Source organism: Sphaerodactylus townsendi, linkage group LG02 (genome assembly GCF_021028975.2).
Source record: "Sphaerodactylus townsendi isolate TG3544 linkage group LG02, MPM_Stown_v2.3, whole genome shotgun sequence".
Lineage (NCBI taxonomy): Eukaryota > Metazoa > Chordata > Lepidosauria > Squamata > Sphaerodactylidae > Sphaerodactylus > Sphaerodactylus townsendi.
The window spans coordinates 62,254,201-62,280,309 of NC_059426.1; the positions used below are offsets into that span (position 1 = coordinate 62,254,201).

General features: G+C 39.6%; 1 protein-coding gene across 1 annotated transcript in view; it reads left to right on the top strand.

Moving 5' to 3' along the window:
• Nucleotides 1-26,109, top strand: part of CNTNAP5 (contactin associated protein family member 5) — a 512,649-nt gene that overhangs the window by 220,155 nt on the left and 266,385 nt on the right. Inside the window, exons 5-7 of the mRNA XM_048484843.1 lie at nucleotides 4,235-4,438; nucleotides 14,688-14,872; nucleotides 20,461-20,604. Of these exons, the coding sequence (XP_048340800.1) occupies nucleotides 4,235-4,438; nucleotides 14,688-14,872; nucleotides 20,461-20,604 (533 nt within the window). The remainder of the gene's footprint in view (nucleotides 1-4,234; nucleotides 4,439-14,687; nucleotides 14,873-20,460; nucleotides 20,605-26,109) is intronic.

The window sequence follows — 26,109 nt, forward strand, 5'->3', positions numbered from 1 at the left end:
CCTGCACCTGGAGACCCTGGTCCAGCAGCCAGAGACCATGCACCCAGTCAATGTCTCCAAGCAGTACCCAGACCCCTCCTAGCTGCTGAGTAAGCGCCTGCTCCTGAGTAAGAACCTGCACCCAGGTGCCCTCTTGCCTGGCTGGCCTGTGGCCCCAATCTCCCCTGCAAGCATGCTTTTGTCCTTGGACCAGGATGCCTCAATTTCCCTGCTGCACCCTCCCCTCTCTTCCTCCACCCTTTTCTCTTTCTGTGCGGGCAACTCTCCCTCTCTTCCTCTTGGTGAGCCGGGCTCTTTTTCAACCCACCAGAGTGCAGTTGGGTTGTAAAAAGTTTCTCCCACTGGGGTATGTGTGTATGTGTATATGCTTGTTCCACATGAACCTCAGAAAAAGAACCCCCCAAAAGGAAGGGGGATCCATCTGTATGAGCTGCATCCCAGGCAGGGGCTTCCCTTTGAAGTGCAATGTGCCTGCCGGTGTTAATTTCTGGTTCCTAATCACCCTGAGAATGGGATATAGCAGCCGAAGGTGGAGGGCCACCCCTGCAGGGCAGAACTTTGTGTGATGTAGCTTGTGAACTGGCCCATAAGTGGATGAATCACATGTGCCACGTTGCTTAAGGAAAAGGTTCCTCTTCAAATAGTATTTATTTAACACTGCAAAACTGTGTGCAGAAACACCTTATCCTTCTATAACACTATCAGGCTAGTATTGTTGCTTCACACTTATTAAAGAGGCATGAAGGAAACTTTAAATGGTAATATTGGAAGGAAACTTTCCTCCTAGTTTCTTGTGTTCTTCAAAACATTGCAAGGGCATCAGCTCAAATAATTTCAAGGAACACATTTGATTCATAGTAGGGCTATAACAGTTGAAACATAGGCAGGATTACTTTGTATTTTCTAATGCTTTGCCTAATGTCCCAGAGGCTCTCACTGGTTTATCTTTGTTTTTGGAAGTTTCTGATCTGAAGTCCACTATAAGAAGTTGATTCTGTATTCCACATCTAACTCAGGAACTAATTTCTTTTGAACTTCTTCCAAAGGCCTATGGAATATACTCTTTTGACACATCACAGTGATCTTATTATATTTAAGCAGAAGGCAATGATTTGTTTTCATGAAAACTGCCACCATTGACTTTTGAATGTCAGATTGTTTAGATGACATGTGCTTTTTTACATTTCCCCACAGATTTCATGTCTTCTGTAGAACAGAAGAGCAGCATAACATGTTTTAAATTTTCTCAGATAAGTGCTCAGCAACTGTCATACATTTTTACTATTTTATTTTACTCATTGAAAAAATGTGTCTTGTATTTTGGTCTGCTTGCTCTAAAGTAGCAACAGTAGCAACCTACTGTTTAAAACAGCAATCTAAAACAAAATAAAAATAATCAATAACTATTCAGTGAACAATACTAAAACATAGAGAGCTTGAAATGAGGACACGGAAGAACCAGGCTGAAAGACAGAACAGACAGGGTAAGGAATGAGAGAAGAGAGAGTAGCGATAAGGAAATGAAACAAAGGCCATTTCCACACAGCCAAATAACAGCGCCCTAGAGATGGAAAAAACGCTGTCCCTAGTGTGCTGTTCGCACAGGAGGTACTGCTGCATTGCAGCAGCGCCGTCCTGGCCACCCTGGAGCGGCATGAAGATGCCGCTTTAAACCTTGCTCAATGTGCAAGGATTTTGCAAAGCGGCGTCTTCCTGTCGGCGCGGTGCGAACCGCACCAGTGGGACACCACCACTTTTCCCGTCGCCGCCACTGACCTTCCTGTCCAGCATCGCTCTGGAGGTCGGAGGGCAGTGTGGGCGGGTCCCTGCAGCCCTCCAGAGTGAAGCTGGACAGGTAGGTCAGTGGAGGGGGCCGACCCACACGGAGCCGCCTCTCCGGCAGGGGAGCAAGTCGGGGCTACTTGCACGATAGCATGCGAACAGCCTCTAAGCCTCCACTGGCACAATTCATGCCAGTGGAGCTGTGTTTCCGCAGCTGTGCAAAAACAGCCCAAGAGTGATCCATTCATTGCCTCATTCTAATGAGTAAGCATTTTAAAAAGTGATGGTGGTGATTTATCCAAATAATTATCCACATGCATGCCACATAATGAGCAAAGGTGCCCATCCCCTTGCTGACATGACATGTATTTCAAACTACTTATTGAGTAGTTTGAAATGTTAGGTTATTGTCCTGAAAGCACCAAGTGTTCATTTTGGTCTGGATGAGTGGCATTCTTGTGGAGTTACAAGACAAACCCTCAAGGGTGGGTCCTGGAACTCTTCTGCAATTATTACTGTTCTCTCATTTTTCTTTAGGAGATGCCAGCTTTGATATAATCTAGGAGAAATGGGTAACAGCACTATGAGTAACAGCACATCTCTGGCCCCTGAACTTCTCTTTTTCCAGGCATCACCCCCAAATCTCCAGGAATTCCCAAATCAGAGTTGATGACCGTAGCCCTTGATGAAGGGGAGTAGTAATTATTCACAGGGGCCTGGCTGTCACATTATGAGTTGGCATTTTAGCTCATGATTCCTGTCATGATTCTTTGATTGGATCCATGATGGAGACTGCTTGCACCTTTAACTGGGATTGTAGGAGTTTGAATAGAGTAACATTGTGAGCTGACACTGAAAACCCACTTGTCTGATAACAGAGAAACATATAGAACAAGACTATATGCCCGCCTATTATGATGCTAACCGCTGTTTTTAAGTAGTTTTTAATGGTTTTTAGTATTATATTGTTGTTATCGATTTAATTAATTGTATATGTGAATGTTGTTCACCGCCCAGAGCCCCCAGGGGATGGGGCGGTTTATAAATCGAAACAATAAATAAATAAATAAATAAATAAATAAATAAATAAATAAATAAATATATAGAAAGAGTTGGATGTGAGGAGATATCGTTGCCAGGTAACAATGCACAGTTAAAGCTTACTTCTGCCACATTCTTATGGGAGATTTTTTTTTTCTAACCTTGGTATATTTTTCATAGGTAAATCTTCTCTGACTTGTTATTGGGCAAGACACTGCAATTTAATGTGCCATCTGCAATTTTCGCATGACCCCAGAGTATGCTACTTTATGTGACACATTGTTGGTATTATTGTTACTTGAACTAAAATCTGTTTATTAAGATTCTTTCTTGCCCTTAAATGAGATACCTGGTCAGAAACTGGCAATTTCAACTAGTACTTTGGGATATGATACAAAAATATGCACCTTATTCCCTTCTCAGGGGAATTTTTCACCTTGGCTAGACAATTTCTTGAGCCTTTCTGTCCACCAAGTAATTATTTTTTTCAGTATTTGAAGTGAAAAAATATGCCATAAATAAGAAAATTCCAGGGACTAAGCTTCAGACATTTTAATATAGTTGTATATACTGTAGTAATATTTCATCAATTAATATAAATTTGAATGTTGGCAGAGCAAGGGGTAATAGCACAAAATTACAACATTGTTTCAAACTATTAGGAATGTATGTTCAGGTACACAAATATTCTTCATGATCAGTGAATTTTTAAAGTTTACAGGTTTGCACATGTAGGATACCTGACTATTAACACTGCTGCTGTGATTGCTAGGACTGCCAGATCAAATCCGTAAAGAATGCTGAATGTTAGTTAAGTTGACTTCTGTTGGATTCTAGGAAGTTTAAGGCCTGGGCTGTACACTTTAGTTGCCACTGTTGGAGAGGCAACAACATACAAATCGTTTAATTAAATATATATACTAATTCACCCTGACTTGCATGGCCTGGGCTAGCTCAGTCTTGTTATCTTAGTTGCTAAGCAGAGTTAGCCCAGGTTAGTCCTTGGATGGGAGATCACCAAGGAAATCCAGGGTTGCCACATAGAGGCAGGCTATGGCAAACCGCTTCTGCTCATCTCTTGCCTTGAAAATCGTATGGTATGCCATAAGTTGGCTGCTACTCGAAGGGATTTTATTACGCCATATAATATAGAATACATATAGTCCTTTCTGCCTTGGGCGTGTATGTGTGTGTGTGTAATTTATGCTGAATAGTGATCAGAGCTTTTTGAATGCTTCTCTGCTTTTAAGTTGTTATATCCTGGCAAGCTGAAAACATCTGACAATAGTTGTGCTCTGTTTTTGATAGAGTACTGAATACCTCCTGCTCCTTCCCCAACAAAATTTAGAATTGCTTTAAGGGTTCTAGTCCTTCTGCATTAAGAATCGTTTGCTTCCTTTTTCTCCTATAGAATCAGATATTGCTGACTTTGATGGTAGAAGCTCCCTCCTCTACAGATTCAACCAAAAACAGATGAGCACCTTTAAAGATGTTATTTCCCTGAAGTTCAAGAGTATGCAGGGAGATGGGGTCTTGTTCCATGGAGAAGGGCAGCGTGGAGATTATATAACACTGGAGCTTCAGAAAGGGAAGCTGGCTTTGCACCTCAACTTGGGTATGTATGTATGTATGTTCAAACATTCCATCATATTTTACATCACAGTTTGAAGCTTAGATCACCATCCTCCTCCTCCTCCTCCTCCTCCTCCTCCTCCTCATCATCATCATCATCATCATCATCATCTCAGAACAGGTCTCATATGAAGAACATCCTGAAATGTGCAGTGTTGCTTGTGGATGAAGGGTCTAGAGAGAGAGAAGTGATGTAGTGGCATATGCTCTTATTCTATTATTGTGACTTTATGTTGAAGAAGAAGAGTTGGATTTATATCGCCCCTTTCTCTCCTGTAGGAGACTCAAAGGGGCTTACAAACTCCTTACCCTTCCCCCCTCACAACAAACACCCTGTGAGGTATGTGGGGCTGAGAGAGTTCCATAGAGCTATGACTAGCCCAAGGTCACCCAGCTGGCATGTGTTGGAGTATACAGACTAATCTGAATTCCCCAGATAAGGCTCCACAGCTCAAGCAGCAGAACGGGGAATCAAACCCGGTTTCTCTAGATTAGAGTACACCTGCTCTTGACCACTATGCCACTGCTGCTCCTATCTTCATACACACTTCACAAATATGAAGGTTTATATTTTAGCAAATATTATGTAGAGGAAGGATGCTAGAGTAGTAGTAGAATTGTCATTAAATAGGTTCATATGGGTGCACTTTGTTTGCTATCTGTATTTTGGCACCTGCCATGCTCATAAAAATGATAGGTGACGAATGTTTACTGCACAGGTTGAAAATATGTAAATAAACTTCAGTCCTTTGGCAAGTCAGGTATTTTTGATATGGACTTTTGTTCTGAACAAGCTTGGGTGTTGTCTGTTTTACCCTGCTTTATTTATGTGTTACACTGGTTCCAATAAAAACCTGTTCCTTACCAGTTGTGTGGGATCACATGGAGGCCAGTGAGATGTACAGCCTACGTATAAGAATGTTCACTTGAATACATCCCACTGTTTTTAGTGGGGCTTACTTGCACAGAAACGTGTATGGGATTGAAGTCTGAGAAAATACAGCTCATTTTCAGGAATGTGTGGGTTCCTTTTTACTTAGTAGGTCATGCAACAAGTTTACTGAGAAGTAACTTCCAATGGCTTCTGTCAAACATGCTTTCAAATTTCAGCAACAGTGTGTTGCGTGTCCATTTTGAGGTCTTCCACTCCAGTCATTCTACCTAAATAGCATTAATTTGTAAAGTGCATTGATTGCATATTGACTGAGCTCAGTTATGCCTTCTTGACAGGTAATTGGAAAATTCCTTACCTGTCAACCACTTAAGCTATGAGTGGTGTGCTTTTTCCTTGATGCATGTTAATTTGCTTGCTAATGTGTATCATTCCGTCTTTGTAATCTGCATTGCTGATTTTAGTCATTGTGGGCTTCTGTATGTGTTGATTTACTATAACCCACTAAAATTTTGCCTGTCAGAAAATGTGGTGATTGTATTTAAATTTTGCAAATTCCCATTCATTTGGAGACTCAGTTTTAACCTTTGTATTTGATTCTGAAGTATAATTTCTGCTGCTTTGGAAGAACACATTTTTAGATCTGTCCAAATGATGATATCTAAGAAGTTGTGTTCGCTATACTTTCAAAGGAATTCTTCTTTAGAAAACCAGAATGTCATATCTAATGCATGAGGTTCACTGATTCCAGCCTATTAGCCATGTTAGTATGTTGCAGCCAAAGCAAGAATATTGCCCCAAAGTCCAACATGTTGATTGTGACATAAGATTTTGTGAATCTGATCCCACTTGGGCAAATGCAGTCTCCACAAACTACACAGGAACTAGTCCTATCCCCAACCCCGCACTGCCATCACAGTCCATCATATGATTTGAATACATTTTTCCATGAGGCCATTGCCAATGCCAGCCCACCGCACGTAGCATCAATTCATTCCATAAAAAGCACTTTTCCCTCTTCTGGCTCTGCTTGCATAGCCTTAATTGGTCGCTCATTATGTTCACTATTCAGTGCAGAGATATTCATTAAATATTCTCTGAGCTAGGGTTGAGCCTCTCTGTCCCCATTAATTAATAGATTAATTTAGAAGTGATCTAGTTAATCAACAAAAAAACTAATTGCCAGTTAGTTTTTGTTCCTTTTTTTTTACAAATATGCTACTTCAAAATAATTATATTGCAGTGTCTGTTGCAGCTCTTTCCCCCTTTTTGGTTTTCTCAGATTATCCTTTCAGAGCTAAGGTGTATCCCAGCCCATCTGTCCATTTTAAGGATTCATTTCACAGCTGTTGTAGCTTTTCTCTGTATAGGGTCATCTCTGTCCACGCAGAAAACAGGTATTTGATTCCCTGTAATTGAACCCCTGCCTTGAGCAAGGTGTGTTAGCTGTATGAGCTGCGTTCAACTACTGTGATGAAACCAAGCAGAAAGAGAGAGAGAGAGAGAGAGAGAGAGAGAGAGGAAGTCAAGAGTAAATGCCTGCAAATTATAGAAAGAGAGGATGGAGTTCATGTGAAATAAAAGACAGCAACAGATTCCCAAAGAGAAACAAAAAGGAAAAATAAAACATACACTTTGCCCTCTTATTTTTCTCTTATTTTCAGGGAAGAGGTAATGTTGACCAGAGGCATACCTGGGCAAACTGGAGCCCTGGGCAAAACCCGAGTTTGATGCCCCCCCCCATGGGCAGCCACCCTCCCCTACCATGACCAAACAATGATTTTTTTCCACAAGGTCATTTCAAAGTCACCATCACATTATAGAACATCCCCCAACTCACAAATCTGAACACAGCAATAGGCCATGCCACACAGCAAAAATAATTTTTGGAAAACATTTTCAAAATGCTTTCAAAATGTTTTATTACTGCTATGAAAACATTTTATTGTGTTGTATCCAGTCCTCAATTGGGGGAAACAGCATCACTTTCAATGTTATTTAAACTGGGGATCCCAGATTCTCCCTTTAAGGTGGATTTAAAAGGAGAATCTGGGCTCCCTAGTTTAAACAAGTGATGCTAGAATCCATCCCCAAACAGCATCATTTTCAATGGTGTTTAAACTAGGGAGCCCAGATTCTCCTTTTAAATCCACCTTAAAGGGAGAATCTGGGTCCCCAGTTAAAACAACATTGAAAGTGATGCTATTTTGCGGTGGATTCTCCCCCACCCTGAAACAGCATCCCTTTCAATGTTAAAACTGAGGACCTCAGATTCTCCCTTTAAATCCATGCTGAAGGAGGTGGATTTAATAATAATAATAATAACCTTTATTAGGCATTGAGAGAATAAAAGAAAGAAAGAAAACAAGCATTGGCAGGAAGGGAGTGGATTTAAAAAGAGAATCTGGGGAAATTTAGGGGGTACCTGTTGTCAGGGGTGTAATTATTAAGATAGCAGCACCAAAATTTCAGAGTATCTTCATGAGACCCTACTGATGATACCACCCAGATTTGGTGAAGTTTTGGTCAGGGGGTCCAAAGTTATGGACCCTCAAAGGTGTAGTCCCCATCTCCTATTAGCTCCCACTGGAAACAATGGGGAATGGGGCACTCCCTTTGGGAGTCCATAACTTTGGACTCCCTAAACCAAACCTCACCAAACCTGGGTCATATCATTAGGAGAGTCTCCCAAAAAAATCCCTGAAATTTTGGTGCTGCTAGCCTAAAAACTGTGCCCTCTGCAGGCCAAAAACAAAAACCACTGAAAATACAAAATCCCCCACAAACGAACCTGCAATTTTGACACCCACCAAAGGTGGTGCCCAGGGCAGCTGCCCACTTTGCCCAATGGGAGGAACGCCTCTGATGTTGACAACTTCCTGGTGGGTCATGGAGTTCTCTCAGAATTACATCTGATCTCTGCACTACAGAGATCAGTTTCCTTCCAAAAAGTGGCAGGTTTAGAAGGTAGACTATGATATCCCACAGATACTTGGTGAAATTCCTCCCCAAATTCTACCATTTATGGAACTCCCTTCAGATCTCCAAGAACTGTCCAGGCTGTAGTTGACAGCCCTAGAAGGAGGGAGTTGCCCTTTTGAAATATAAACTTTGTATAACCATTTGCTAGCATCTGATAAGCGAAAGGTTGTGTCTATATAATCTGTTCACACTGATTAAAAATCAAATTGTTTTATACTTTAGGTTCAATAGGAAAGCTTTGGGAAGCATTATTTAGTGCACTATATTTGCTTAATGGAAGACACCTATTAAGCTCTTGGAAGCTAGAAAAAAAGCTATCTTAAAACACCTCAATTCCCAAATAAGCTTCTGTAGCTTGCATGGTGATAATTTTCAAAAAGTAGTTATTTTTTAACTGCACTAAGCAAAAGATATGTACTGCAGATTTCTCTGAACTATCATAAATAGACACACCTTTAAAATGACAGAATGAATATGGGGCATCTGACAAGTGGGAGGAAGGTTGAATGTCTTGTGGGTGGTAAAAGAGTGTTAGGCAGATTGTTAATAGGACAAGGCATGAACTAAGGTAGTGTTCTTTTGAAAGAGACATCTTGAAACCATTTAATCAGTCCCACCACAGTGGTTATTCTACAAAATAATGTTATGTGAAGTATTTTTAAAAAAATTAGGAAGCACATATCTGGTAGAGTCAGTTTGGGTTGAAAAGCGCCTTTCTGAATGAAAAACCACAGGTTACTATGCAAATTGCAAAGCTCTGTGCATTGGTAAACAAAGTCTGCCATATTGATTGTTAAAGTTCACATTCACATTTTGAAATGGCTGTAAAATTAAGTATTATTATATAGTTATATAAAGTATTATTATATAGTCTTCTACTGGCTGACAGAATGTGCCTGCCCAACCCTAAAATGAATGGTAGAACAGCATTGTGCTTTCTCTGTTTATCGTGTGTGTGTGTGTGTGTGTGTGTGTGTGTGTGTGTGTGTGTGTGTGTGTGTTTATATTCCTTGGTTGTTTTGCCCAGCTTTTTTGTTTGCTTTAAAATTCTGCTTGTCTCTTGGACTTTAACATAGAATGACAAAAGATTTTCCCATTATGAATCAGCATCTACCCCAGCTAATATACAGAAACATCATTACTGATGAAGACTGCATTCAATTGCCTATCATACAGCAGTCTAGTGAACACCACTTGTTGACTACAAGAAGGACATAAGATGGAACAGGAGTCTTCTTAATGATACATTTCAGATATCTTGTAGTTTCCAGCAGGAAGTAATTACGTCTACAGAAATCCTTTAAACAGCCTTTAAAAATGAATCAAGACTTCATTTGATGGCATGTTCTGAAAAAAATAGTCATAGCAATATTATTCTAGCATAACAGTGTATATATTTTAAAGGCTGTAGCTGTACTTATACATCTTTCAATTGTTAAGTTCAGCAGAATTGATTTCTAAGTAAACATGCATATGATCAGACTGCAAATCCCTTCTAATTTTATCACGTAAGCCTTGACTCCCTGAATAGTGAACATATGATAATTAATTCACTTTTTGTGCACAGAAACATGCCCAATTTAGACTAATTTCATCCTTGTGTTTTCCACTTGTTTAAAATATTAGATTCCCCCAAATCTACTAATATATTTACACAGCACAGGTCTGTGCATAATAGCCTGCACAAAAGATTGATTATAAACTATCCTGACTAGGCCTTTTAGCTTAAAAATATACCTATATTCTTTGATCACACTGAGGTTCCTCTAGTATAAAATATTTTACGAGAGTCCAAGAATCAGGACCCAACTGTTGGCCCACCAGAAATTGGCCTGTGGGCCACTGGTGGCCCATGGACTGCTTTCTGGATGCAGCCCTAGTCTGTATTGAAGTAAAGCAACATTTAATACCATACTTAATCCATATATTTGAAGTTTTAATTTCAGCTGAACAGGCCGACCTAAAAGCATTTAAAGGAATATTTGTTAATCATTCTTTCGTCTCATCTTCTCTTTTTCGATTAATTGTGTTTGTTTAAATTTCCCAGAGTATTCCTTTTGTTGTTACATAAACCTATTAACAGATTTTGTCCTCAACTAATCACTTTTTAATTTTCTTTTAAAAAATGATGTCTGTTATTTCTTATCTAAAGAGATTAGTTCATTACAAGTGTTTTCATGTCTGAATGGAACATAAAACCCTCAAATCTTTGACTGTAGGAGTAGCTTTGCCTTTAGGAGAAAGTCCTGGATAATCTGCTGAACATAACAGATAGACGGTCCAGATAGTGTGCAGTGAAGTCAGTGGGTTTAAATGGGTGCAACTATCCTTGGGATAGTTCTGTAACTGCAGCTGTACTGTTAGTGCTACTGTGTTCCTGTTAGCTAATATTTTCTCTGATTACAGAACAGTGATGGAAGCTTAAGAGCTCACAGTGCAGTCATAAGCACAGTTAAACCCTTCTTAGTCCACTGAAATCAATGGTCTTAGAAAGGTGTAGCTCAATTTAGGATTGCACTGTTTGTCCCCTGAAAAAGTCTCTCTAGTGATGGTACTTGGATCATAAATGAAGACAACACAATAGAGACATTCCTGGCTGAAAAGCTGGGGATTGATTTGCTCCAGTCCAATCTGAATAAAACATGAGGCCTGATTGGTTGCAAGTCAAAAGCTGCCATCCGGTGGGAAGTCTGGAGGGAGAAGGTTTTATTGCCATTTCTCCCTTGTGAGGCAGCTTGTGCCACTGTCACCCACTCACAGACTCATCTTTCCTTAATTATCACAGGATTAGCTGGTCACCATTGGGGCCAAGCAGGAATTGTCGTCTTCTTCCCTCATTGGCTTTTGGGGGAGGCTTTTTTCACTTGCTTTATGATCTCAGGTTGGATGGTTTATCTATTGATAGCTTAACTAGGCCTGTTAATTGACCGTTTAGGCCATAACTAGTTTAGAAGGGATAGGGCAGGTTGCTTATTGATAGGTAGGGAGCAGTAAAGGTTGTGTTCTGAACAGACTATCAATTGTGGAACGGGGCATATTTAAGAGGTTGCTATTCAATGACACTGTACACATCCACATATTTGGGGAGGTGGCACAAAGGGCATACTATAGTTGTGACAATTTGGGTTGAAGATAATTATGAATGTAGTTCTCTATTGTATCTATTGTATGAATGTAGTTCTCTGTTGTATCAGGAATCCATACCCATTAGAGGACTGATTGAATTTGCTGGAATAACAAGGAATCCAACAATGTGATGCAAAGCAAATAAGTGATTTCCACTATAAGTTCACCCAGTAGACAACATACTTTAACAATATACTTTAACTCAGCATCAGCATCCCAGCTGTAAAATTAATAAGAAGATAACAGTCCATTTTTAAAATTAGCTTCATTTGGACAAAAGTAATTTCAGGACTATTGCGATAATATGCATAATATGCTTAGTAGAAAGAAGAAACCAGATGAAGAACATCCTGCTTTTGAAGCAGCAGCAATGAATATCAGAAAGGCTTTATGCAAAAAACATGTCCTCCATATTGAGTATAATTCTTCATCCAGAATGAATCAAACATAATCCTACCAATAGTAAGTTGCTGGCCAACACTATGATCACAAAAGCATAAAAACCTGGCCATCAACACACCACAGAATCCGGGACTTCTCCAGAAACACAGAAAAAAACATGACTATAAATTAATTGAAAGAAAAAGACCACCCCTCTCTCCAAAAACCAATCAGGTTGAGGTAGAAGTATACACTTTCCAAAGTGTTAAATGCTGAAAGCAGTCCTGAATCAGTTAAAAGAAAAAGAAGTGGTGGAAAATTAGCCTACACAACTTCCTAAGAGTACTAGACAGTACTAGAGATTTGCAGGTGGGAGATTTCTATATAGTTTCCCATATGATTCCTTTAAGTCAAACAACTTGTGATCTTTCCATTTTGAAAAAGTCTCCTGCATAAGTTATCTGACAGATATAAAGCACACTCTAAAACACTATATGAATTCTGGACAATAGCCTACCTTAAGTTAGACTTCCTCTAGCCAAAGAAGCCTTCCTCCTACTTGTGACTCCTGTTACTCCTTAGCTGGAGACCTCAGACTTTGTTTAAAGGAATGGTAGGATACTGGATAATATTATTCAGTTTACTAGCTGCTCCCAGGAAGACAAAGCTGTAACCCGTCTGTCCCACTAAACACAATATTCCACTTGAGAGAGTGATATGGGTGGTATTCATTTGTTTTGTTGAATTTCTCATAGGTACATCATCTGAAAAAATGGCAGACTTACACTAAGCCTAGGGCCAAACAGAAATGGCTGCTAATAAGGGATGCATTCCAGTTGATTATAGGACTGTGAAACTTGGACCCACTTTCCTGTTGGGTCCTGTGAAATTTGTGCATATCTTCCTGCAAATAAGCCTCCGAGAATGAGGTCTTGGATTATCACTATTCTTCTAATGAAAAACAAATCAACATTACAAATTAAATCAAGATCAGAAATAGTTGCCCTGGTTGGTTAACCTAGTAAGGGCAATTGCTGCTTATGTTGTCAGTTATTAATGCTAAAATTACTCATGACCGCACATCAAGCTTAAAGGTTATGAAAGAAATTCTGCAAGACATGTTTGAAGTTACAATTATCAAGGAGTGATATAATCCTCTCTCTGGAGGATGTCTGGAAAAGATTCCTGTGGAAAATAAGTTCTTAAAGTTTCCCAGTATATACATCCAGATTCCTAGGTTTTAATCTCTGCGGTTAATAACTCATATGCTGGAATCCTCTTTGAGGGAGGGTTTACAACATTGTTGAAATACTATGGAAGTTCATCATCATCCTTGTTATTGTACTGGGATTCAGGATGCAAATAGAGGCTGTTTCTGCATGGGCGGAATACAGCAACCCAGGGATGCTAAAAACAGTGTCCCTGGGGAGGGGGTTGCACGGCCGCCGCCGCATCACAGCAGCAGCAGCCTCGCAACCCCCGAGCGGCACAAAGGTGTTGTTTCCGAAACAGCGGCTTCCAACCGCTGCCTTGCAAATGGCAGTGGCTGGAAGGCACCATTCCCCCCCTTTCCCTACCTTGTCTCCTGGCTTCCGGCTTGTTGCAGAGGCCAGGGGACAAGGCCCCCTGGCCTGTGACTCCAGAGCCGTCGCTCAAGGCTGTGGGGGTGTGTCCCCAGCTTCTGCGACGAGCTGGAAGCCAGGAGACAAGGTAGGCATTCGGCGACGGCGCAGCCTAGTTATATCCTAGATAGAAAAAAAATGTAATGTTAGCATTATTTCAATGAAGACAATTGCCAAATGGTAATGTGGTGATAATATTTTTACCCTTCTGTTCCTGGCTTTATGATTGGAAACCTATTTGGTAAAATCCTCTTCACTGAATGTGAAAAAGTCATAGACAAAAAGCTTCCTAATATTATGCCTAATCTGTTGTTCCTAAAATTATTCTTCTCCCATTTTTGTTAAGACTACTGGCAATAGGAATGACCTGTAACTTCATTTAACTGTAATTGCACTGTTGAGGAATTCTTCCTTTTTTATGAAGCTTGAAAATTTGTCCTTCATAAATATTATTCACAGTTCACATTTCATTGTTCATTGGGTTTTTTTCTCTGCGACATTGTCTGGATAGCAATATTCTTATTAAAACTGAAAAAACTCAGCAGTGTGCAGTGGGTTGAAATGCCAAGAGTAATTAGAGTGTGTTATTCTTGATGGCAATAAAGCATATATATTTAATTCCTCCAGTTTTTCAGTTAATCCAGATGGTGTGCTTAAGTGTTATAGTCACAACTGCTCTTTCAATCTGGATAACAGGCAATGTAAGAGTTCTAATACTGTCCAGATGTAATGACATTGACATTTCAGCAGACTTCAAAACTGCAAAGTATGCATTGGACTTTAGTTATTTGAGTAGACACTGTTGTGGATTTAGGAGAAATTGGGGGGTTTTAGATCTAGTTTGCATTTAAGTTTCCTCTTTAAGTGCCATTGGGACTATTAATTAAAGGGGGAGGTAAACCTTGTAATTGTTGCGCTGGCATATTTCACATCCGTATCTTCAATGCATTCTTTGAGGTTTTTCGTCCAAATCATGAGTATAGTCAGAATAGTTTCCTTTGATGGAACATCAAGTGGTTACTCTTTCAGTGTAAAGCAATTTAATAAAGTTGCATTTGGAAGACTGTCACTCAAAGGGTTAATTGTAAGGTGAATTGATCCTTTGTGTATTGGAAGGAAACCTCACTTATCACTTTGAGGAACAAACCTGGTCAGCCGTAATAGCTGCCATTCATTACTGCCTGGAAAAATTGTATTGGACAAACCCTGTCTTTCGATTGTCTCTGCAGGAGATGCTAAGCTGCGTTTTAGTAACAGCCACACTTCAATCACCTTGGGCAGCCTCCTGGATGACCAGCACTGGCATTCAGTTCTCATTGAGCGTTTCAATAAACAAGTGAACTTTACAGTGGACAAGCATACACAACATTTCCGGACTAAGGGAGATTCAGATGGCTTGGACATTGATTATGAGGTATGTCAGGGCTTTTGTATAACAAATGTCATCAAGGGAACTCTGGAGAAATATTTTAGGGAGTTAGTCATCATAGTCTATGCTAGCTTTATCAGCTATAGCAGCAATATAATTCTAGAGAGTGTCTGTCTTGCAGGATTAATGATTTATGAATTTTCATAGTTGCATACTTTAAAAAAAGTCATCTCAAATTTAGAAGACCCAATAAGAATTACTACAAATAGGACCATGTGACATTCAGAATGGATAGCATTAAAAAAATTCCAGGTATCGATGAATGTAAGCAGCACACCAATTTCAAGGCTCTGTTCAAATATGGGAACCTCATCTGTTCTAACAGTGAACATTACTTAGAACCCCAAAAGAAGTGTCCTTGGAAGCCCCCATTCTGTTTCTGGGTAAGGACATATGCTCTGACACCCTGATCATGACAGATTCTTGCCTTCCAGAAATGTGGACTGCAATACATGAACTTTTAATATTCACCCACCAGTGATTTTTCTTTCCAATTGCCATCACCCTTGATGGTCACAAGTGGAACATATCAGTTTGAATTAAGTTATCTGGAGAAGTCCAGTGACCCACTGACTCCACTGTCAGTGGGTCACTGGACTGTTCATTGTTCCATTCATTTTGGCTCCTCTCTGATACATTCCCAGCACTTGAGAAATTGGTTGTCAGAATCCCTGCTAAATCTCCTGATTGTCAGAGTTCACTGTAGATTATACAAGTAACTATGTGCATAAATAATGTTTGGAATGCAAGCTCCTTTGTGTGCATTCATCTTCTATGCAGCTTTGCAATTTTAAAAAAATGGACTGTTCTCTAAGATAAGAACATTCTCAATTCCTAGATCATTGCTCAAGCTCTTCCATATACATGACTTGTCACATGGAGACTGCTGTGAAGGGAAATACTTTAAATGATTTGTCTACTTTATGATTTGTCATACTCGGTTCAATACATGTAAATAGTGTTTCTTTTTTTACGGTGTTTTATTAATGGAAACATTTTTAAGGTCTTCCCCCATGATTCAGGAAATGGAAACATTTCCTTTCTTGAACATTTATATAGTATGTGTTGGCTGCATAATCTTTTATGCTTCCTTCTTGTTTATCGACTCTGTAGAAGTAGAATGGGAACTTACTTGCTCTCCTGTAATTGAGCCATCCTGGCATCAAGTACTTATCAAAGGACAAAAACCTAGCTAAAATGTTGATACCATCTGTTCCAACAGAGGAAAGTTAACATTGGCTGAGAAGCCCCCGCTCCTGTAAAGAGGGGGAGAGATAACCTAAAAATTGGAGCATCCTGTTCAAGTGGTTAGCATTTCTATTCCAAGGCAAGAATCCATATTGGCATGAGATAATCTAATTCATACCTTTCCTGTATAACATTTGATTGCTCATGTCTGCCAAGCCATTTGGAGAGATGAGATCACTTGCATTTTTAACACCATAAATTGCTTTCTTTCCTTTTTCTGTTCCTGCCATTTAATACTTCTGGTAACCCTCTTGTTCAGTTGCAACTATGTACGTTTCACAGCAGACGGGTTAAGAAAGCAATGCCAGGAACATGATATCCCTTATTTGGATGCAGGTCCAAATGGCTTGTGTCACTTTTGGCTCATCTTCTCTTTAAAGGATCAATTCCCAGCTCACTGTTAATTCAGGAGCAGATGGCTTACCAATGGCAATTACAGGTGTTTGGCTCACCATTCTGTTATTTTGACTTCTCTCTCGATACATTGGAGCCAAATGTGAGAAAGGTACCTTTTTCCCCATGCTTCAGCATGCCTTGTGAGAGAGAGATTTTTCTATCCTCTGGCAGTAATTAATAATTGCCCAGCGCCGAACCAGATGCACTGTTCAGGGAATTGTGCAGTATTCTCGCTAAGTCACAACTTGAAGCCAATACTAGTGGCTGATCTTGTGGGTGATTAGCTTTCCTTGTTCCAGAATCCTTCATGAAGGCTGAAATGACTTTCTTATTACTTTTGTCCCTTTAAATTTTGAGTGGGCATTCATTGAGATGAATGTTTGTGAAAGGGCTCTTGTCAATGTTTATTTCTCTTAACATCAGAGTTTTGCTGTCCCTGTGTATCTTCAGAGTTGCTTTCTTGAGAAAAGCTTTGATTTAAGCATGGCTGCAGCTTATTATAGTATCTTTAATTATAATAATGACGATATCTATATGGTGTATGGTATATGCATGTTGTGTTATGCCATAAACATAACATTTTCTCACATGATGAAAAAGGCATCACGAGGGGACACAGTTCTGTGATAAAAGCCTTTAACGTGCGTGGTCTGAAGGGCCATAAAACTAAAAACAATAGCATTTTTCAGATTCATATTTTGAGAAAGGCATGAATGTGAGTATTGGGAGGAATTCTTATTCTCAATACTGTTTGGGGATATGGGTTTAGATTTTTAGGAAGATTTTGGAATGTTTCATGTTCTGTTGTGAAACCAAAGAATCCAAATTTAATCAAATCTTGGGTTGGTTGGTTTGAAATACCTAAACCCTTACCTTCACTTAACATTTATTAAAACATGCTGGCAGAAGATAGCAACAGAAAGGAATGGACAAGTCTCCCTGGGGAGTTGTGGTGCCATGAGTGAGAAAACCCTACCTTGGGTTGTACATTACAATAATCTAATCTAGATGTAACATGCTAGCTTGATCTTTTCTCCCCAGGAAAAGACACAGATGGTCATGTCTGCCACCTGCTTGTCTAGCACTAAACCTGAGTCCAACAACACATTTCTTTTAGGGCAAGTGCAACACCATACAGAAAGGGTAATACCTTAAAGTTGGGGTTAGACCTTCCACTCTTTATCTGCACTTCCATCTAGCTAGAATTAAGCTTCAGTTTATTAGTCCACATTCACTCCAAAAATTCACTCCAAAACTGCCTCCACAAACTGTTTTAGGCTAGGCTTTTCTGCTGAGCTCTTCCCCCGGGGAGCCACTGCCTCAACTCTTTTTCAAAAAAATCCTGAACTGGAGTTGGCTGTATTGGCTTTTTTTTAAAAAAAAAAATGACAAGATGGTTTTTAATTTTGATTTTCCAACCAGTAAAAGATTAGTATTGAAACAGATTTTTTTGTTTCTACATTGCTAGATGTATGTTCTTGTTATCCTCCCAGAAATCTTGAAGCCATGTAAGTGCACACATATGACACTTCCAATAAATAAAAAGCCATGTTGCTGAATGTTAATACTAGAACCCCCTCACCCCATGCAAAGCCCTCTCAGATTCATCTCCCATTTGATCCAAAGACCAATCTGATGGGTAAGAACCAAGATTCAATCACAAAATCCAATCTAGCAGCAATTCCCTGGGCAGATAAACATAGTAAAGCCCGACTGACTTCAGTGACACTCAAGTCTGCTTAACTTTACACTACCCGTAATAGTGGTCATGGTTCAGTTTATTCCCTTACATCTCTCACACAAGTATCTATGGCTAAGTTCCAAGCCTAGTGTAAACCAGTTTAATCCTCCAATTATAGAAGGCTTTTTTATGCTTAATGATCCCATTCACCAGTCCAAAAATTATTCAGACTTACTCTTTACTTTTAATATCTCCATCTGTTTACCCCAGCACTTCTGTAGTGTGAAGTTTATCTAGGTACATTTAGGGAATGAAAGATTTAACCAAGGGAAATAAAAGAATTAGTTTGGTAATTAAAAATATTACTGATCACTAAGAAAACTGTTTTTCAATAGTGCAACACTGTAATTGATATTGATTGCCCTGTAACAAAAAAAAAAGCAGAATGGAATCCGAGAACTAGAAATTTCAAACTGAAAGAGAAAGAGCAAAGGTAGCAACTGTCTGCAAGAAATAATGAGTTGGATCCAGTGTAAAATTTCTGCTTGCTGAAATGCAAGAAAAAGATTTTGATGTGCACAGAATCTTGTGCAAGCAATTTTGATGCACACTGCAGGGAGAAAATGCTAGGTGTTGCACAAGATTTTGCTCAAGCAGAAATGAGCTGAATCCATTTCCATCATGTGTCACTGGGTCCAAGCCCCTGAGACCCAAACAAGAACTGGCCTTTAAACAGAATCAGTCTTGTCAATAACAAGGGCTCATTCCGCACATGCATAATAATGCACTTTCAAACTGCTTTCAGTGCTCTTTGAAGCTGTGCGGAATGGCAAAAACGTACTAAACAGTTGGATGGTTTGAAACCGCATGATATTTCTAGCGTGTCTTGAGGCTGGCCAAGGTTAATTTGGGTAGGTTAACATTCCATAGTATTTTAGTACAGTATTTGTAGTATTTTAGTACAGTGGGGTTCAATAAAGGGCTTGGTGGGGGCTCTGCCATGATGTGAGCAAAGCTGCGTCTTCCAAGTGTCATTAGGTAGCAGATTTTAGTCTCTCTGAGGTAGGACACTTTTGACTGCAGGTAGTTTGATATGATTAAAAGTTCCCCTATATGGCTCTGCAAATAGAAAACTAGCCTATCAGGGGAAAGGTTCTCATACTCATTGAAATACAACTTTTCTCTGTGGAGGGATTTTTTCCAGGGGGTGTTCTTTACCCATTCTGTTCACATGCAACTAGACCAGGGGTAGGGAACCTGCGGCTCTCCAGATGTTCAGGAACTACAATTCCCATCAGCCTCTGTCAGCATGGCCAATTGGCCATGCTGGTAGGGGCTGATGGGAATTGTAGTTCCTGAACATCTGGAGAGCCGCAGGTTCCCTACCCCTGAACTAGACTCTTCCCTTGTCAACTCATCTAGTTGGCGACTGATTTTGTTATTATATGTTATATATGCTATATATGCTATATATACCATGCCTAGGTAGTGTTTTGAAAAGGTAGAGCTGAGACAGTGCAAGGGTTATGCAGTAATCTTTGGTGCCTCACATTATGGGGGGGGGAAGGAGAAAAAAGGGAGGGGTAAGAAAAGGCACTATTGATCGCTGGCACCATTTAATGCACAGGATGAATGCAGGATGAACAACTTGATTTTGAATTTCACTTAGGCCACAGTGCTCTGGCTAGCACTGAGCATACTAGTAATGTTGAGAAAAGAGAATAGGCAAGGGTTAACTGTTGATTTGCCTCAAATGTAGCTTTTGTGAGCATTATCTAAGTGTATCCAGAGGGCAATAATAACACTACATAGCACTTAGACAGTCCAAAGCAGGGAGAGAAGGTTTCTCAGCCATAGTAGCTGAGAAAAGTACAAGCCCAGACACCAATAAGAACTGTTTTATTTTTTTAAACCATTTTTAAAAACTCTTTTAATAGGGATGCACGTGGGGAAGTGCCTTCAAGATGGTAGCGGGCATATTTTAGTTGGAACAGTGATGATCAAAGTTGTTTCCACACATGAATGTGCTATTCAATAAAATTCTCAGAAACCAAATAAAGTCTAGTAAGACCAGCAATGCCATATCTTCTATTCTCCACTGAACTTATGCCTGCAACCTGATGATGCCATTTAATGATGACATCAGCAGTCTCCAGAAATCAAGGATCCTCAGTATTTTTGTGTGTTTCCTCTAATAATATCACTTTTAGAGATGTAAAAGATTACTGTGTTTGTCCTTTTCCCAAAGCTCAGTTTTGGAGGAATCCCAGTCCCAGGAAAACCAGGAACTTTTCTGAAGAAAAATTTCCATGGCTGCATTGAGAACCTTTATTACAATGGAGTCAACATCATCGATCTAGCCAAAAGACGGAAGCCCCAGATCTATGTAGTGGTAAGGACCCAATGCCTATTTTATGTGTTAACTTGTTTCTTTCTTAAAGTTGTGTCTGTTGACAAATACTGTTCACCCTACAAAGCAAAATATGCTTACCATAGAAAATCATGCACATATTTTGCTGTTTCAAAGGATGTTCCCGAAGGCTCTGCCAAAGTTAAGAGGTACTGAACGGCACAGTTGCACAGTTGGACTCTCTAGGGATTTTATTTTAGTCCCGTTCAGAATCCTATGTTGGAAAAGGCTTACTAAAGAGTGAGCATAGAAAAAATATGTAGGGTTCATCATCATTGACCACATGTAACATACATTGCAAGAACAGGTTGTGAAATGCTTTTTGAAATGCGTAAAAATGAAGCAGAAATATATTGTTGTGAGGAAACAGAAGATGACAAAAAATAAACACAAGGGATGACTGAAAAAATGTGTATTTTCAAGTTGAAACAGTGGGGATGTGGAATTCAGTAATATAGGTCTAGCTGTTTGTGAGAGCAATTGTTTCTTAAGAATCCACTTTCTCTTTTTAGCGCTTCCCCTTTCATACAGCACTCTTGTCTAAATCCATGGGAATTCTCTCTGACTTTACCTTTCACACTGAATCTTCCAGCAGGCCAGATGACATGAGCCAATTTGGGCTTATTTGCATTCAAAGGGTTGGGTTTTTTTTGCCTTCTCTGCCAAACTTCACCACTTGTTTTTGGAATACCCACATGAATGGCTCTACCATTCTTCATCCATAGTACATTCTTTCCCAAACTTGCTGTTTCCCCAATCTTTCTGGGAAAATTCAGTCCAAGTATGTTATGAGGCAGTATGGATGAGGAGATGTGTGTTATCCAAAGTTCTCACAACCCTGCAATTTTCTTTCCTCAGCACCTTGCTATTCTTCCTGCCACTTTATCAGAGGGCTGTTTTCACACTTTTTTTAGCAGCAATTGCTAGATTTCTGAATACTATAATGTTAGAATGATTATCATAGTCTACTAACTTCCAGTTGTCATTAAAATAAAGAAGTCTGCAGCCCTTTCTGTTGCATCTTTCCCCTTATATCTCTACAATGAAAAGATCTACAGACCAAAAAAAATGAATGCTAGAAATTCAGAAGAACTAGTAGGCTTATAAATTTTATAATTTTATAATATTCTCTAGTTTATCCCTCCCTTCCCAAGAAACATTTTGTAAGTAAACAGTTGAATTTACATGTTCAAGGAAAATGCTGGAAGGCAAGATGGTGTAAGGTTGCATAAAAGGTTATACATTTTGTTAGCTTCAGTGCTTTTACAGTTGTCATGATTATTAGTAACTTCTTTTGCTTCTTCAGACTTGCAGAAAAGTGACATCCTTCACTTTCTTCTGCCTCAGCCTACAGTGCATTCACCACAAACTAAACTATTCAGGGCTTTCTGACCTTGAGAGAAGCCACTGTGTTGTGCTAGTTCTATTGGGAGGAAAGGTGTGTTATCCACATATGGAACTGTTTTTCAGTCAGCAACCTACTTAGAATGGAAGGCTATTTTCTGACATTTCTGTGCTCACTTCACTTGAGCCAGGATGTTGCTTTGTGCAGGTATCTTTTTGTGAAAGAAAAAAGCCTAATGGAAAAAAAGTGAAATGATTCACAACAGAATGCACCCAGTATAACTGGATCTGTTGTTTCAAACCCATCACTGTCTACCCAATTCTCATTCACTTTGCTGTTCACTGAAAGAAATGTTTTATTGTCACTCAAAGGGTTTTTTTCTTCCTTCACATCTCCTCTGCCTTTTCCATATGGTTGATAACCCCAACAAAGCAAGGAATGCCACTCTAAATGAACACTCAGGGAGTCAATACTGTAAACATATGGGCCCATAACTACAGCCTCAGAAGGAATAGCCTTCATAATACTGTGACCTCTAGAAAGCCATTTATACTCTGTTTGGCCTGTGCATCAGGAATAGGAATGTCACTGAATTTGTGAATAGAGGACTGGAATAACTGGCTCTCATCAACCATCAATGAGATGGTTCCCCATTGCCCTCTTTGCTCCCATACCAAATTATCTCCATGGCATAACCCAGAGCTGAGGAGGAAGAAATGGGAACTAAGATGGCTATAGCAAAGTTGTTGAAAGACTCAAGACAAAGTGGTAGGAATATCTTATAGGACGCTTCTGAAAGCCTATGAAATGGCTGTGAAAACTTCAAAAAAGGATTATTTTGCAGCAAACATCACATCTGCAAGCTCTGACCTAGTTCAATTATTTAGAGTAATTTAGCATTTGATGACACTATCAGAGAGTTCTCAAATTGTTAGTAATTCAGCCCTTAGCTGTGAGGCATTTGTAGGCTTTTTTTTTGCGGACAAGGTCTTATTGCTCTGCCAGGACATGGCTGCCAAACTTGATGCAATGAATGCATGAGAGGCCCCTTGGCTGTCTTCTGGTCTATATTGGACCACTTTGATTGGCTCTCCCAGGACAGGGTCCTGAGAACAGTAAAACCCAATATTTGCCTCTTGAGTCCATGCCCATCTTGGCTTGTGAAAGCAAATGGGGGTGAGGTTCAGATTTCCTTGAGGAGGTTTATTAATACATCTGTGAGCATCAGGTCTTTCTCTGAGGGACTGAGAGAGGCAGTGGTGAGATCACTCTTAAAAAATATTTTTATCCATTAGTTCATGCCCTTTTTATCCATCAGTCTATGTCCTACGAAGAGAGACTTAGGGAGCTGGGGTTGTTTGGTCTGGAGAAGCGAAGGTGAAGGAGGGACATGATAGCTATGTTTAAATATTTGAAGGGATGCCATGTTGAAGAGGGAGCAAGCTTGTTTTCTGCTGCCTCAGAGACTAGGACACGGAGTAGTAATGGATTCAAGGTGCAGGAAAAGAGATTCCACCTAAACATTAGGAAGAACTTCCTGACTGTCAGGGCTGTTTGACAGTGGAATCCATTGCCTCGGAGAGTAGTGAAGTGTCCTTCTTTGGAGGTTTTTAAACAGAGGCTGAATGAACATATGTTGGGAGTGCTTCGATTGTATGTTCCTGCATTTCAGGGGGTTGGAATTGATGGCCGTTGGAATCTCTCCCAACTCTATGATTCTATGAATCTATTATTCTAGATCCTTCCATCTACTGCCCAGTACCCATCTGTCTTTCCTGAAAAGGAAAACTGAAAGAGCTGTGACAGAACAGCTACAGGCTTACCTGGAAGAAACTTTGGCCCTGGATCCATTTCAATCAGTTTCCATGCTGTCTAAGAGATGGAGATGGCTATGACCTCTCTGACAGGCAACCTCCAGAGACACCTGGACTGAGGCGGGTCCTTGCTACTTCTTTTAGATCTGACAGCAGCATTCAGGGTTACCCAGGGTTTAGAAGCTTCACCTGGTGCAAAATGCAGCAGTGCAGGTCCCTACGAGGATCCCATGGTGAGCACACATCCAACAGGTGGAGTACCGGGTCAGATTCAAGATTCCAGTGCTATCCTTTGAAGCACCAAATATTATTTTAATCTTAAATTTTAAATTTTAACTTATATATGATGCAGTATATTGTTTTATCAGAGGCTAGAAATCGCCTGAAATTTAAAAAGGAAGCATGGCATTAAAAAAGCTCATGGTATTAAAAGCATGGTATTAAAAAAATAAAATAAATCAAAACAGTTTGAAAACAATTTTTTGTGCAGTAGAATTGCTAGATCTGTTAGGAGTAATAAATGAGGGTCAGCTGGTCTTGATCATAACTAGGATTATTGCCTCAGAGCACAGCTAACAACAACATTTGACTCCCCCTTCTTCAGTCACTTCTCAAATCTACAAGGGCTGAAAATGTCCAAACAACCCAAAATAAAAATGCACAATAGATCATTGGCAATATTCTAAACAGGGCTCATTACCAGTATAACATTCATTAAATTAACGCAGGATACCAGTTACAGGATTACAACAACCTACACTGGAACTGGTGTAAGTTAGAGCATTCTATGTGCTTTGGTTTCACAGACGAATTGGAACAATATTGTCAGGCTCTTAAGTCATAGTCATGTAAAAGAACCCTTCAGAAGCCTGTGTGGGCTTCTTCCAGGGTCTGGAAGTGCTGGTAAAATTACAATTCAGACTTGGAAGAGTTCTGGTGAGTTGCTTTTCATAACATGAAGTTTTATGGGAATACAGATCCAGAGAGAGAAAAAAATAGCCTCCTGTTATTCTGTGCCTGATGTCACAGGAGTTTCAAGTATAATCATAAGATAATGGCCTATAAGCCTGGAAGGTTTCTGCTCCAGCAGATTTTGTGTGAGCTATAGGGAGAGGCCATCAACTGATATAAGTTTTACACAGGAGACCAAATGTTACTACTCAGACTTTGATTTTCTGCAATCTTCCATTGAACACATGACAACATTCTTGATCTCCTGTCAAAGTTTCCTACATTGGAAACAAAAAAAAATAGCGTAGAGTTCAGATGACTGTTTATATGTTTGAATTTTTAAATGCCCACAGAGTGGCTGACATGTTGATGCAAACTCATAGCAAAATGAAAGGACTTTTAGTTTCCCTTCACTGCAGCTGTGTGTTGTTATCTCATGTGAGCCATCAATGTCAGGTGGCTGATCACAATCTAGGAGTGATAATTCAAAACAAGGGTCACTGTGACAGCAGAACTGCTTCATTTGCTATCTTGGGAAACCAATCAAAATGGCAGCATCAAACAAAAATAGAGGAAAAAACCCAGTGACAGATGCATGTAAACTAATAATTTATTCTCTTTTGTGTAAATTCTAAATGTGTTACTTCATTAAATTGCTTTGAATCCCCTTAAAACTTGCCAGGATGGTAATCTCAGTTTTAAAGAACTATCAAATATCTTACCAACCTTATTATTACCAAAGCAAACCAGAGGGACAACACATAAAGGCCTCACATTCTTGCAGGTCTGAAACAAAGAAATAAAATGTTTTGTTGGTAACAAAAAGAGGCTTGGTTGGCCCTCCAGTTTGCACTCAACTTTTCTCAAATCTCAAATCAAAAGAGAGAAGAGCACCTCCCTGGCCCACTGGATAGTGGACATGGGATGGGAAAGCAAAGGGGAAAATGGACTTTCTACTAAGTATCCATACAATGTGTTAATGCTATAAATAATAAACTGAATAAAACTATATAATATTTTAAAGTACTTTTCTCATTCTAAGTGTTCTTCCTGCCTCTCTCTGGCAATCTTTTCCTTCCTGCTTAATCTGACAAGATCAAGCTATACCATGCCATCTTCCCTTCCTTTTTTCCTCATACTGGACTTCATCTTTCACATATTCTTTTGGGATTCTTTGAACTTTTCTCTTCACACACTGTATGCTACCTCAGTAAAGGTCATGTCTAAGCATCTTTATGCAATCCTATCCCCCATATACCACCATCATACTAGAATAAATCTGAAACTCAGTTTAAATGTAAACTGTCATCATCCTTCTACTTCAGATCAATGTTATTTTCCCCCAACCTGAAGCTATCCTACCTCACTATGCACCCT